This window comes from Alligator sinensis, unplaced genomic scaffold (genome assembly GCF_000455745.1).
Source record: "Alligator sinensis unplaced genomic scaffold, ASM45574v1 scaffold147_1, whole genome shotgun sequence".
NCBI classification, from domain to species: domain Eukaryota; kingdom Metazoa; phylum Chordata; order Crocodylia; family Alligatoridae; genus Alligator; species Alligator sinensis.
Genome location: NW_005841847.1, coordinates 4,565,999 through 4,582,063, shown reverse-complemented (window position 1 = coordinate 4,582,063; position 16,065 = coordinate 4,565,999). Strand labels below are relative to the sequence as shown.

General features: G+C 36.7%; 1 protein-coding gene across 2 annotated transcripts in view; it reads right to left on the bottom strand.

Moving 5' to 3' along the window:
- Nucleotides 1–16,065, bottom strand: part of ARID2 (AT-rich interaction domain 2) — a 174,009-nt gene that overhangs the window by 157,365 nt on the left and 579 nt on the right. For both annotated transcript variants that reach the window (XM_025208535.1, XM_006015932.3), the window contains exon 3: nucleotides 15,215–15,312. In XM_025208535.1, coding sequence (XP_025064320.1) covers nucleotides 15,215–15,312 — 98 coding nt within the window. The remainder of the gene's footprint in view (nucleotides 1–15,214; nucleotides 15,313–16,065) is intronic.

The following is a 16,065-nucleotide window of genomic DNA, read 5'->3' as shown; positions in this document are numbered from 1 at the left end:
ATTCAAAGATCTAGATCCAGACAGAGATAGTTACAGAGAATACCAAAAGAGAATGTTGACAGATGAAACAAAGTTTTACAATTCTGGTGCAGTATATAACTAGTGACTAATACTAGCTACATGTGCTAGAGACACTTCTGTCTCAGTATTCTTTTCTATCAACTCTTACATACCATTTTGGGTAGAAGGTTAAGGGGAAAAATGAGTCCTTCAAATGACCTTATTTTGCATTTAGATTAAAAACGGCCCTCCTCCCTTCTCCCCTTACCTCCCCCACTTTTATTTTACATTAGAATCCAGCTCCTTTCTAATTCTTCACCAACTATTGTCCAGAGCAGATTCTTCTGCTAATAGTATGGAAGGCTAGTCTGGACAGTAACAGAAAAGCAAGACGAGATGATGGCTGTTGCACAGAGAGACAGTGAAAAACAACAATGCCAACCACTATCCAAATTAAGTGTTGCTGCTCATTGACATGATCTTGCTGAGACATACTTCCATGGGATTTCCTTTCTCTGAGGGCAAGTGTTCTTTGCCTTGTGTATCAGGATCTGAATTAGTGCCAGACACCACAGTTGTGATCTCTGAACTGATCTGCACCAACAAAAATCTAACTAAATTGCAGTCTAAAACTGCAATTTACTAAGCCAAAGTTTTTATGAGGGCTTCTCACTCTCTCTTTTTTAAGTTTGGGTTCTTTTAACAAATTTTACAAAATGCATTTAATTACATAAGAATAACTGTGCTTGTAAGGAAAAAAAATTATTTACCAAATATTAACAAAATTAAGTACTGCCTCATAGGCCCTACAACTAACTGGAGGAGAGCCTGGAATTCACCTCAGCTTTTAGGTACTTTAGTATCCACTGCAGGAAATGTAAGAATCCATGAATTCAAGAGTTGGCATAATTAAATGTAATATTGCATTTGCTTTTAAATACCTATCAATTTATGTTCTCTTTGATGACAGCTCCACATCTGTATTAAAAGACATTTACTCTGCCTTCTCAAAAGGATCCCAAAAAACTTAAATTTCCATCTCTACTATGCTTTCTAATCACTCTTCTCTACTCTATACTTCCTCTACATTTAAACTAAATCAATGGTTTTGCATTGTCAATATCCAAGTTTAAATTCTTCTGTAATAGTGAAGAACTTCCTCCTATTTACACTAACTGCTTTTTTTTTTTTTTTTTTAAATCAAACATACTTGTGGCTTTGTCATTTCTGTTTGGCTAGATTTCCTGAATATACAAGAGTTTCTTATGGTCAGAGAAATATGGTCTCAAGCATGCTTTTCCTACAAGCCCCTTTCTGAGCTAGCATAAACCCACCCACGCCTGGACACCAGGGTATCCCAAAGACCCACTCAAACCTACCTTCCCCACTGTTCATAACCTTGGTATCAACCTTGATTCTGAATTCTTCCTTTGCCTCCTATACTTCCTATGTAAAGCATCCTGCTTATCACTGCCTCTTGCACTTTGCCTGTGTATAGTTGTCTCTTAATACTACTTTCTAAATACAAATTATGTATTATTTCACAGGCTTGCTTTGCATACTGCAGCTCTTTCTATGGCCTCTCCCATCCAAGGAAGAATACTTCTTGCCTACTTCCTTGAATATGCAAAATGAAGGGATCTCTCTTCCTACAACATTTTAATTAAAAAAAACAAAACTGTCCATGATGTTATTAACTTCCTCACTCTCCATTCATTTGGTTCCTGAATATTGAAATCCTTCCTAGAAGATAATGTATGCAATCTCGGTATACTTCTGGTCTCACCAACTACCTAAGTAATTTAAAATCTTAGCTGAAAAGGTTCCCTTCCTTTTTGCAAACTTCTGTTAACTCCCCCTCTAACTTTCAATGCTAAAAGGCGGAGATGAAGAATTAGTCTCTGGCCACCTCCCTAAAAGTGGAACATCTTCCTCTCTTCCCTGACAGCAATCTTCCAGTTCAGCTATAACAAGATCCCCTGGATGTCCATTAGACCCTCTATAGACTTTATAAAGAGAAATGGGAATAAAAGCCTCACTTTTTAGATGCCAAAGTCAGAATGCACAAATAAATCAATCTTACTCTATAACAACGAGGGGAAAAACATACATACATACATATATATTTAGGATTTGTGGATATTTTGAAATCCCAAGGCTCAGATTTCTTTTTTCCCCAGTGGAAGTGCAACCCTTGCTAATGGCCTTGATTTATCCAGTGAAGTCAAAAGAACTCTACATAGGTGCAGGATTCCATGGCAGCAGATCTTATGCAATACAAAAATCAGAGTTTATGTCATTATCAGGGGGTACTTCCAGCAGCTCAGCAGCCACTCAGGGGAGAGCAGTCATGCCTGTTTGAAAAGGACACAGCAAGCTGCTGCTTAAGATAACAACCATTTCTGATGTACAGAGGGGAGAAAGAGAAAGATGACCTATGTCCTTTCTCCAACCTATCCCAGGTCATATGTGAAGGGGTAGAGAAAGACAGAAGTACCCCTTTCAAATAATGTGTACTGCTTGTATTCTCAGTGTTGATCCAACAAAAGGAAAATGCAGTGGCAATAATCAAAACTGCCCCAGCCAGTCATATTAAATGATATTTTAACCACAAAAATCCATTAGTTTAGTCCCATTACTTCAATGGAAACAATTACCCAAATTATTGCATTATGTTGTTGCATAATATCTCTGTATGACATAGAAAAATAGTTTGGCACCTAACTCTCCTATACAGATATTTTTACTTCAATTGCCTCACTTGCCCTCTTCCCACTAACCACCTCTGTCAGGATTACCTACCTTTTATAGGTCTGAGCAGTTTCAGAAATCAACAATTTCATAAAAATCAAAGCAGCATGTAAATATTCTCCGCTCAGTATGTGAAAATTCTTTCCAAAATTACATTAGTCTGAGGCCCAGGATAAACAGTTAGCTCACGAACAATCAGAGGTAGAAACAGAAACAAAAGTATATATCACAGCACTTGCTTCTAACTGTAGGTCCTAAAATTACATACCATAGGTCTTTCAATACACAAGGTCTTTCTATACATCTTGTTTTATGCATAGCCAAGCAAGCAGATCATGTCAGAGGTGTTTTTAAGATTGCTTGCTTGAATTTCTCTCTCCCTTTTAGCTCAGAGTTGACTCATTGTAACAAAAATCAGACTTTAGAGATGGAATACCAGGAATAATGTAAAGCAGGTTATCCTAAACTCAAACTTAGATTATATCATCCTATGACATACTCTCTAAATATACTATTTACTTATAAAACACAGAGACATTATACAATTGCTTAAACTATTAACATTAATCTTCTCCTCAAAGCAACAGTATCATTAAAGAAAAAAAAAATCAAGACAACCATAATGCTAACCTAAGCAAATATAAAGTATTTTGGTCATACCTAGGTCCTCTCGTAACTCCTGCCTCCCCATTATTTTTTACAGTCCTTGTCATGTTATGCTATATACTAATTAAAAGGTCTGTGCTAGCACACCCTTGTTCAAGTAGTCCACTGACTTCAATAGGGCAACTCCTATGAAAAAAGGTTTGCAAGATAATCGTAATCTGCAGGGCAGGGGAGGGTGATAAATTCTGCAAGGATGATATCCGTTATTTGCCAATAAATCATTACACATTTATGATACTGTAAAAATAGTAATTATAAAGATTACATCTATACAATTTTATAAAGATTATGTAAAAAATGGTGAAACTGTGGTCATAAAAGACTGTCACGGAAGTGTGGATTGACAGAGCTGGTAATTAATTCCTGTCTTCACAAAACATTTGTAGCACAAGCAGAAGGACAGAAGAAGTCTAAGAAATCTTTCACAAGGGTGCCTGAACTTCATTCTGAAAGAACTAGTCTGGGAGAAGGAAGGTGTTGGAACTCAACCAAATCCAGACCACTCATCATTTATTAGGTAAGGACAACCAACATTCATTCACTAGTGATCCAGCATCTGGAGCAAAAGTCAAATCATAAACAGAGCATAGAAGTTCTGTAACCTACTGAAATTATATTAACCAATCAAATTTATTCTGTAGCTCATGGCATAAACATTTATTTTCTTATTTTGCCTACTTTACTAAAAGTTTGCCCACCACTGTTCCCTCAATACAAAAAAAGTTTAAAATGTTTTATTTACTTTGATATTACAGTGAGCATTGCAAATCAGTAATACTGAGGATCGTCTGATGAAATTAAGATAACACAAGAAATCCTTTTGATAGTATCTAGAAAACAACTCTAAGAATTAAAGCTAGACTACTACTTAACAATAATTAAATGAAATCTACTTTTATAGGTCTGTTTTAAAATTTGTCAAAAGCATTCCCATATTAAAGTAGCATAAGGTTCAAGTTGGTTTTGAAAAAATAATGCATTAAAAATTCCCCTTCATTAGCTTTTACTAGTTTTAAATAATTTTCCCCAATACTAATTAGATCAGGGATCTAGGCAAACTATCTTAAACTGATGTCAGTGTCAAATACAAATTTAATCTGCAGCTCTTATCTATATGTGTAGACCTGCTAAAGAGAACAGAAGTTATGAGTCAGTTTACACCAATTTTACTACCTTAACTGTCTAATATATCTAATATATACTAGTATAGTAACAACTCACACTTTTAAATGGTCTTTAAAGCAGTAACAGCATATTGTGTGTAAAGTGCATTAATGGAACACTACCAATAGCACTGCAATTATTGATAGTTAGTAGTACCATAATTTAATTTTGGAGCCCTGTATGCTGATACTACTACTACCCTATATTGTTACATTACTCAAAAGCATGTTGCATAATTATACTTTCCTGCGTATGATTACTTAATGATTTATGGAATACACAGAATAGCATATTTAATACCATGTACTACAAGATTCTCTATAAATCAAAGAAAATTCCAAAATTTTCTACTATATTACCAAAGAAACTATACTCAAGACTGTAGTCTGAGACCACTTTTCCACAAATCCAGAGTAAACTACAAGAATTTACCATGAAATATACCCTTTGCAGAAAACTATTTCAGAAGCAGAATTTTCAATTATTTTAAGTTGTTTCTAGTCCTTACAGTAGTCACAGCTGAAATACAAATCAATAAATGCCACAATCCCTGCCTGTACCTGCAAAGAGCCTGAAACAACTGCTTCATTTGGCTGAGTCTGGGTCCTATGAATTCTGAAATTCCTCACCTTCAAAATTTTCCCCAGGTACCTTAGAATTCAACAATTTTGCTGCAGAATTAGTTTGCTGCAGACAGGTACCTAATACTTAGTTTTCAGTCCCCTGACCTTTTAGGACATACCTACAGTGGTCCTTTTTGTTCAGTTTTCTCTCACAATAGACATTGTGGGAGAAATTACAGAGCATATTCCCTGGATCACTCATGGATACAGTCATTAGGAGGTCAGGAGCTAGATCTGAAGTCCAGTTTGCAGCCAGGATGTGGGAAGACCGTGAAGGGAAAACTAGAAGCACCAACTAGTGAACTAGACAGCCTGGAAAATAGGACAGCAGCCAAGACCTTGGGAGCTGGGTTGAGGAGCTGCTGAAGCTGACTGCAATCTCCCCCCCTTCCCTGGCACGTATGCAGAAGGAAAGAGTTTTTGAGCCAGGCCACCTGGGCAACATCATGGAAGCCTGGGAAGTGGAGCAAGCATGCCTAAAGATAAGAAAGAAAGAAATCCATCCTCAAAAGTAATCAATGTTAGGAAAAAAAAAAAGATTTTAACGTCCATTAGTACTTTTAACTATAAGCCCTAACTGTGTGTTTGCATAAGAACAGGAATGAAGAGTATCTCACTATGATACAACAAAATGCTGTTGCTGCAGAATTTGTCCCACTGTGTCACAGAGAACAATCATAACCCATATGCAATAGAGGCATAGATAAGGTTGCACATTCAGCCTTTGATTAGGTCATTCCTGACTTTTGCCAATCCTTACTATACACCTAGAGAATATGAACATAGGTGTTTTATTCCAAGTTTAAGTTTTCCCAGCTTTTTCATAGAAGTAAAAAGATGTGATAGGGAGAGAAAAAATACTCATGGAAAACCATTTCAGTCTCCAGAGGTTCAAAGCTCTGCTATTTTGCCAAAAAATACAGGCTTCACAAGTGTTTTTAGTAATGTGGAATTGTTTGCCTGGATACCGCCTGGAATCTGCAAGACTTGACCAAGGTCACCGGAACTCACACCACTGACTAAAAAGTCAACCGTGTCTTGAGGAAGTACAACACAAACTTTATTTACCAATTTTAATTATACCAAACAAATGAAGTTTAAAAGACTTGGCATTTATTAAATTTATAGCCAAATTAAACCACTATCATTCAGCTAACTCAGCTGATCTCTGTGGTTAGGAAACTATCCCAATACATCATAATCCAGTAAAGCACACTGTGTCTCAATATCCATCTCATTCCATAACACTTTATGCATTAATTCAAATGAGTTCAATTACATCCTTAAACACAACCTTCTGTATTTGGAAAAACTGGGGCCTACATAGACAGAACAGCATGGAATTCTAGCAGTCTCTGGGGTGGGAGGCAAGAGCCAACTGATATACAACCTATCACATAACAATGAGAAAATAATGATGATGGTGATGATAATTCCTATTATTAAACCCTAGTATCACGGACCATCTAAAGCTTAAAAACCAAACAGACAACACACACAAAACCATACACACAGAAAAGGCTCGTTTATAGTGACCATATCATCACATAGTTCCGCCTCCCCCCACCCCCAAGTATTTTAAGACAGATATGGATAGAATAGCACAGCTCTATTACTGTAAGTAGCCTATAATACAGTTAACACTATCTTCTTGTTCCAGTTCACACTGCCAATTAAGAAAAAAAGTAGCCTAACGGAGACAATTCACCATTGCAGAAAAACATGCTAGTGTCTCACTCAGTAGAATGCCATCCTGGTTGTAATAGCACCACTATCTATTTTTTTTTGTAGTACAGGTATTAAATATTTTGTAAAGCCCTGACCTCAAACATCCCCACACAGCTTCAGCTGCAAAGTGTGAAAAGTTTGTGATAATCTGCATAGAACTCAAATTGATGACCTCAAGTTGAAAGTCTAGTCCAATTCTGTTAGACATGAATTTATTGCTCTCATACAAGCAGAGCACAGAGCTCTACCACTATTCTAAGTACCTTCTCACTCTTATTTTCTCCCAAAAAGTCAGCTCCTCTATATCAGAGATTTGTACCAAGTATTTCAAAGAACCGTTTTTTCCTCTCTGGGTTATGCGTTCCCCTCCTCCACATGGCACACTGTAGATAACCATTTATGAATAGTTTTATCTTTTCAAAATATGACTAGTTAGTAATTATTTTCAAATATCCAAATGCATAGTAAGTACATTACAGAAACATGCAGACAGACAGTCCCTGCATTAAAGAACTCATGGTCCTTAAGATTTTGTCTAGGAAAAAAAGAAGTCTTTTTTTTTTTTTAAATCATTTCATAGATGGGATACGCCGAGGTCAATGCCTTGCTTAAGGTTACACAGCAAGTACACATCAGACATAGGCCCAGAAGCCAAGTTTCTTAATGGTTATCTGGGTTATACCAATTCCCGGTACTTTACAAATAAAAATAAATATGGGATATATGGTATTACAATAGCCCTAAGGGGCACCAATTAAGCACAAGGGCTCCTCTGTGACAGACACCATATGCAGTATTTAAAAAAAAAATCCCTACCCTAAAGTACAAGTAGTCTAAGTTATCAATTCACCCTCTTTGTTCCTTGGTTTTCCTATCTGCACAATGTGGCAAATACTACTTTTTTAATGCTAATATAGTTATTTTTCAGTTCTGCATCTCAAAGGATTTTACGAAGGTGGTAAGCATAAACAGCTGCATTTTATAGACAGCTTGACTAAAGCTCACAGATCATAAGGAATCTGCTTAAGAAAAATAGTGATCTAGTGCTATAAGATGCTAATGCTATAAGGGTCTGTCATATTCAGGTTTAATTCCCATTTGACATAAGCCACAAAGGTTAAACTTTGAGAGCCTAGGTACTCCATATGTAAAGACAATGAATAATATTTATCATATCATTTTTATTATATACATATATAATGTGCAAAGACATTTATATTTTAAGGTTTAAGTGCAAAGAAACATTAAAATATGTAACTGAAAAGGAATTTTAAAAAAAGGTTCTGGACTGGGAGACAAACTCAGAAGCTTCAGACTTAATACCCTTTGCAGGAGAAAAATGAGTGTTGTTCTTCAGGCAAACTTAGTCTTGTTTTCATGGACTTACCATATAGCTCAAACTCAAATGGTTACCATAGCTAATTCTATATTTTTATAACTGAAAGTATAAGCTCTATTTAACATTGAATCAGTTCGATATCATAAACAGCCTCCATAAAAACTTTCACCAATCATCAGAAGACAGAATAGGCCTTAATGGCATCACAAGCTATTACAGAGCAAGTGCTGTAACAAGCTTTTAAGTTACTGCACCTGCCCAATTGTTTTGATTTTCTTTAAGTACTTAAAAACATATATTTTGGTGACAGTGTGGTAACACCAAAGGATAACAAAAACAACAAATTGGTATTTTTAAGTTTAGGAGCTCCAGTGCACACAACTACCTTGGAAAGCCTACAGAAAGGAAACAAGGCCAGGAAAATACCATACAATTCACCTCACCAACTTTTCACTAGATTGTTTAGTTTAAGAGGGATTTGCCTTCCCATCCAAGATCTCATAGACCTTATGGAGACCAGGGCCACCTGTGTGGCAGCTCTGTGCTTTTATATTAGCTTTCAGGCAGCATTGCTTTCTTGTAGCCTGCTACCGTGAGAATCTCCCTAAAGTGCTGGTTTTACAGTGTAAAAGCTATATTCTAAAAAATGAATAATAACAGTAGAATTGGCGAGGAAAAAACATCCTCCAAATAACTAACACCAAGAGAAATTCTGAGATGTTTACATGATTGAGACATTTTATCACAAAGAATCAAGTCTTATAACAGGAAGATAAACTTAGCTTTGACAGCAGAGAAAGGTAGGTATCCACTATAGTTTGAAGTCAGGCAGAAAGCAGAGGTGCACCTTACAGACAATATGAATCAGGGAGGCATAAGATCTGCCAGTATGAGGTGCTAACAATGCTACCGTAACTAAAATGGAATTCTCCATACAAGTATGTAAAATATTTCCCTATACCTTCAAATCAAAGTGTCAAATGCTTGACTGAAAATACGAATCATAAAATTATTGTAAAAAACTATATGCCAGCTATACACAATCTCTAGTCTCAGAATAATTTGAGTACTGTATGTTTGAGAATATAAAAATAAAAATCCATAGATATGTAAAAGTAAAGTCTCCCTTACAGTGGATAAAGCCACCTAACGTCATCCAGGCCATTTTTCCACCAATGTTGGTTTGCTCCCTACTATGGTCTTACTTGGTTTCTAATTTTACATGATCAATGCAATGAGTGACTACTGTGTTGGTATATTACTCTCCACCTTCCTTTAAACATTTCATCTTCCTAGTTAGTTTTAAATATTTCTTGTCTTAATTTCACCCCATTATATCTTAATGCAGCCCCTTACTTGGGGAAAGAGGAATTATTTAGAATAGCGTATTTAAGCCCTTCATCCACTTGGTAGACTGTTATAATGCCCCCAGTGGTGCTCACTTGGCAAAAGCTATACATCTTTATTTCTTACTTTTTTCTTACAAATCAATCCCTCCAGACTTCTAAACATTTTGCTGCTCTTCTCTGAACTCCTGTAAGTTTGCCTCACCTGGTAATGAAGCGCTGAAAGTAAAAACAGTATTCCAGATGTAGTCACGCTAGACTCACACAGAGAGGACCCATTCCCCCATTACTTTGTGACATGATGCCGCTGCACATGCAGTCTAAAAATATGTACGCCTTTACAGCTGCTCTAGCACACTGAAACTGGGACCTGGTTGTCCCATCAGTAGTATGTACAACTTGCACTCATATCAATAGAAGTGGAGTGCTCATACAACAAACGGAATGATCAGGCCTTTGATATCTAATTTGTTGTTCATCCTCATGCCCTTTTCTTTTCTTTTCTTCTTTTAAGCATTACTGTTTTCCATGGTATTCCCTCACACTGGATACCTGTTTTGGATTACTGGACCTCCAATATATTAACTTGCATGTAACAAAGAAAAATCTCATTTTGTTATTTTTGGCCATTCTCTCAATTCTGTAGGCTCCTCTCTTCACTGTCTCAGTCTTCGTTAATATTTGCAACTCTTCTCAGTTTAGCATCATCTGCTAATTTTTAGTATGCTGTTTGCTCTCCCTTCAACATCAGTTATATACTAAGGCCCTAAAATCTGAATTAGGACCAAGTTTACATGACTATGGGCAGGTATTAAGTGTTAACATTGATATTTCTCTTTACTGCAGTGGTTTTCAACCTTTTTACACTCCAGATACCCCTTAGAAAATGCCAGCTCTTAGATTTCACACGTTTCTTGAGTACAGGAAAAAACAGAGCAATTCTTCCATTGCAAAGGATTCAGAAAGACCTCAACAAGTCAGAATATTTTTGAAGTCTCTGGATTTATCTTGTGAATCACGTCTAGATGTCTGCACACCTACCAGTGCTAATATTATGCAGTACCTTGTGGCACCCTTAAAAGGACCTTACAGCACCCTGATTGAGAATCACTGCTTTACAAGACTGACATGAAAACTGAACTTAAACAATCATTGCAGTACCTCACTAGACACATCCCCTGGTTCCCTGCTTAACCATTATTTTTTGATCCCTGAACCAGTTTTAATTCACATGATGGTCCATATTTATAAATTTATTTAAGATGAGATTTTGAGACAATATATGGATTTTAACAAAATCATCTGAAATGTATTACTGCTATAACTTTCCATTTATCCACTAGGGCCCTGATTCTACAGGCAGATCTGGCAAATAGATCAAACCCTGTATCCATCCAGAAGCCACAGTGGTCTGTGCAAGTCCTGTTGCATGATTAGGACCAAGTTGTGTGTGTTATGAAAACATATCAGTTGTGTGGGAAAAATCTTTTCTACAGAAACTGAGGCTGCTTAACCTGTAGGATTCCATTATAGTTTAGGTATTAAGTGGGTAAAACCCTCAATGTTTGTTCCATTATTTTGCTAGGGAGAAAAGTTACAGCCCCATAAATAATTTTTTACGATCACATTTCTTTTCAAATCAGAACTATTTTTGCTTTTCTATATTACTGTGGCACCTCACAGCTCAGCTGATTTATACATTACGTTCAAATTTTCTAAATAGTCTCCAATGTATTCTCTACCAACAGCTACTTTTATAAGGTGCTCTTCAGTTCTTAATTGCCAGTTTCTTTTTGTTTTACTTTTCTCAGTAGATGCAGAATTTTTTTAGACAGATCAATACAATGGACTTTTTAGAATCACTCATCTCATAATCTTCATTTATTAATTGACCTATTTTATTTTAAGTGCTACTTTATTCTCTGGTATTTCTAAAAACTACTCATATTCCCCTTAACCTGTTTGGATAGAATTAACTCAATTTACTTTTTGCTATCCTTGTATTCATCCGTTTACTGTACAAAATGGACTTATATTTTTTAAAATTACTTGCATGACTGAGAATTAAACTTATTTTATTAGGTAGAGCAAGCTCTTACTCCCTTTATTTAGATTTTGTTGGCAAGTTTACTTATTTTTAAAAAGTTAACTTATCTCTGCAAACTGGTTTTTAATTCAGGACTCATACACCAGTTGCACCTCTAATTTTAATAATTTCCCCACCCTCCCAGGATACAGATGTAGACCCAGAGCCTACAAATAAAATAGCTGTAGACTCTTCTGCCCACAAAGTCAAACAAACAGGATTCCACACAAATGCAGAGGGCCACATTAGTGTCGCTATTTGTAGGACTCAGGCCTAACCATCCATCCTATTAAAACTATTTCAGTTTTTATGTTAAAACTTCTCTTTAACCCTTTACATGATTATAAAAAATGTAAGAACAAGCCTATGAGCAATATATACTGCCCCATAAAATATCTACAGAGAAGCATTTGGAAAATGCTCTCCTAATTCACCTCAATTGAGATGAAACATCTAATTTACACTAAAGTCCAAGGGAATTACACAAACTGTGCTGCAGAGACTTACAGCACTACATTAACAACTAAAGTCTATCAATGGTTATCGGCACTATGGCTTTTGACTGCTCACTACAGGATCATAGTGTATAAATTACCATACCTGTCAGACAGCTCAGAGCAATGCATTCAAATAGATGGAATAATTAAGGTTGTCTCTATCACATACAACTGTATTGGGGGGGAGGGGGGGGATGTAACTTTTCTGAATTGTTACCACAGGATCCAGTAAATAACACGTTTTCAACTTATTTCTTTAATGAAGACTAACACATACCCTTAATGACATCTGGCAAAATTCCATAGTCAAATTAAAAGAGCAACTTTTAAAAAATGTCACCTCACCTGTATATCTTACACAAGACTTTCAATTTGATAAAGCCAACTGGATCATCAGTATATCATACAAATAATTAACCTGTGTGCTATTTAACATAAAAATGACATTGTCATAAGAGGCAACACAGCAAAGCAGACCAATGATCTATCTAGCTCTAAATCTTATCTCATCCAGCATGGAATGCCAGATGCCTCACAGAAACATGCAACTTCCTACTATCACAAACTACCAAGGCTTCAAATCTGCAAAGGTATCCACATAAATGAACATAAATAGATCCCACTAAGTTCACCAGGACTCTTGTATTTCCCATTCAGATTGCTTAGCAGAAATAGGATTCTATATATACACAACTAGGTGAAATTTCTATTAAAGTTATTATACTTGAAGTGTGTGTGTGTGTGTGTGTGTGTGTGTGTGTGTGTTTACAAACCCCTTGAAATTTTGAGGCCAAGATTACTGATGCCTAATCCGAAACCCCTCAAAGGGGCCTAATATTCTGAAGACAGTTGTCCAGCACTTCATGAGAACTGAGCCATGATAGGACATTTCATGATTTTGGTTTTGCCAAGCCAAACATGAAAAAGCTGAAATCTCTTTTCTAAACTAAACAAATGAAACTATCAAAAGGCACAACAGCAGCAAGCCAATGCATGCGTGTAGAGGAAAAAAAGTTGGATAAAGAAACCCTTTAGTTACTGGCCTCCAATGGATTATAAACAATAATGAGTACAATAGCAATTTGAGAAAGTATGGGGGGGGAAGGATATAGTATACAGTGTATTTTGGGCACAGTCTCCATTAAGTGATACAAATTTATTAAGAATAGGCTCCTTTTAGATTCTTCATTGTAACAAGTTATTCAAAATTTTATTTTCAATAAAGTGAATTTTAGAAAAATTGTATTTGTTTCTGTTATCAGCATTTATGTACATCCTTTTTTGAAAAAAGTGGACATTGAAATATACAGTCAATACTGGTAACGCCAAACACGGATTTTCTTTTATGATCTCCTTGACTAAGAATACAATTTTTGAAATAATGTATTATGAGCCACATTCTATTTTAAATTACTCATTATTTGAATTGTGCCAATAGTCACAGCATGATAGGCACTTTCAAAACACAAATTAAGACACATTAACTATCCCAAAGGATATATAACCCACTACTGCAAGATTTGGGTGCTAAGACATATTAAAAAATAGTGATGAAATGAAGAAAGGTTCAGACAAGCAACTGCGATCTTTGTAAATTATGCAAAAAAAAATATAGCCTAGTTTCAGATCTTGAGGTCCATCGGAAAAAAAAATTAAAAAGACGCTTCCTGTGATCCAATACGTCTTTAGCAATATTCTCCCGATATTTAATATTACTAAGGAAAACAAACAGATGGAACACATCCAAAAATGAGATTCCCACCTTATCTCTGGACCTATTAGGAGTCATTAATATATTACCTAGTTTTAAAAGAATGTATTTCTTTAAAAACCAGACCGACCAAAGAAACCATATGCCATCATAAAAAGAATCCAGCAAACACAGATATCTGACTAAGGTTTTCCAGACTTCATTGTAACTCAATAAGTGCTCCACACAGTGCTGTGAACTCTACAGCTTCAAGCTGGAAGTCAATCTAGGACAGCCAATAGAAAGTGCACCTGTACTATTACTGCCTTTCCTAATTCAGAATGCTAAACCTTAGACAGATATAACTTGTGTGCAATCAAAACAACACACACAGGATATTTTATATATTATCTAAAATACAAAGCACACCCTGCATCTACTTTATCATTAAATAAATTGAAAAATACTAGAAAAATGTAAATATTACGCATACAATTCATAGGCAACATTTCGTCCTCTTAAGAAACAGATGACAAACCTCATCTTACATGAACGATTCTGAAGGAGGGCATATAATATTTAATTTTAGAAACTTTCATACAAACCATAGTTGCAAAAAGTTGCAATTCAATATAAAAATATTAGTAGCTGAACAATAATCTCAAACACCAAATTAAAATATTCACTAATAGCTCCATGCAAAGTTAGGAAATAACCCTTACCATCATCCATTCATTAAAATAATCCAGAAAGCTGATATTTATGAGTAAGAAAAATAAAATCTATTTGGCAATTCTGGCTGATAAAAAAAAAAGACAAAATACTACAGGCAGCTGATAATTGCACAGTTATCCACTGCTGAGAAGTGAACCATCTTCATACAACAAATATATATTTTTAATCCAAAATCCAGCTTCGTAAAGAGGAAACCAAGTCCATCGATAATAAAACATTTTATTGCTCTATAACAAAACAAAGTTTCAATAACCGCACTAACTTGATTTGCTAGTGGGAGTCCCACTGTATTGTCTGTTTAAAGTAATCAATAAAAACGCCCCGATGAGTACTGTTTACAGAGTTGGGGTCACCTGCACATTTTTGGCTGGCTAGCAGTTGTAAAATACAAACATAAACAAGCACAACATAGAGACCCTTTTAACTGACCACCAAACCAGTAGAACAAGGCTTCATGCTTTATCTGCCTTATTTTCACAGGTACGAGTACTTTTATTGTAGCACGCTATGGAAATTTGAAAAAAAAAAAAAAAAAAAAGCAGCCATCCCATGCTCAGCAACACTCTTCCAAGAGCCTGGCAGCACTTACCGCAAGTAATACTGTTTTAAAGCGAAGGCAGCATTAGAGCAACTTCTGGGAAAGTTGAACTCCTCTGCAATTTCTCCCCACTGATTCTTCTCAGAGACCTATCAAATAATAATAATAAAAAAAACAACACACAAACAGAGATACACAACACACACAGATACACGCCTCCCTAGCGGCAAACCTCACAAAAAACCAGGGGCAGCCACAAAGCAAACTGATAAGTAGATATATATATTCAAAAGCAGAGAGAGAGAGAGACATATGTGCATGAGGGCTATAGGGCTGCATTCCTTATTGACAGTCCCTGGTGTTGCCCCCCCCCGGGGGGGAACCCCACTGCCCAGCAACACTGTGCATGTTTCTGTTGGGGGTGGGGGGTGCCCTGTTTTGGGGGCTGTTTGTTTTTGTTTGTCCTGCCTGGACAATAACCAATCGGGAGTCCCTCTGTCGCCCCCTTTTAAATCCTCCGGCGGCCCGTTAAAAACCCAAAGAAGTTGAAAATAATCCGTGCGAGTCTTGGCGAGGGCGCCCCCCGGCCGCGGGGGGACGAGGGAGCCGTCCCGGCCGGGGTCCCCCCCAAGACAGACCCCCAGCCACACCGAGGCCTTTCTTTTGAGGCCTACATTTCTGTCCCCAGCCTTGAAGCCTAAAGATGGCTCTTTGATTACACACCGGCTGGGGTGCCCCTTTTGTTATTTCTCCCCAGGAAGGGCCCGGAGGACAGCGCCGGGTACCCCCCGCCGCCGAGGATCGTTTCCTAGCCCGTGCTCCGTGCCGATTATCGATGTTAAACATGCCCGCTAATTTTGAGTTGCACTAAAACTGCACTCGCACTCTCCGCTCTCTGCGCG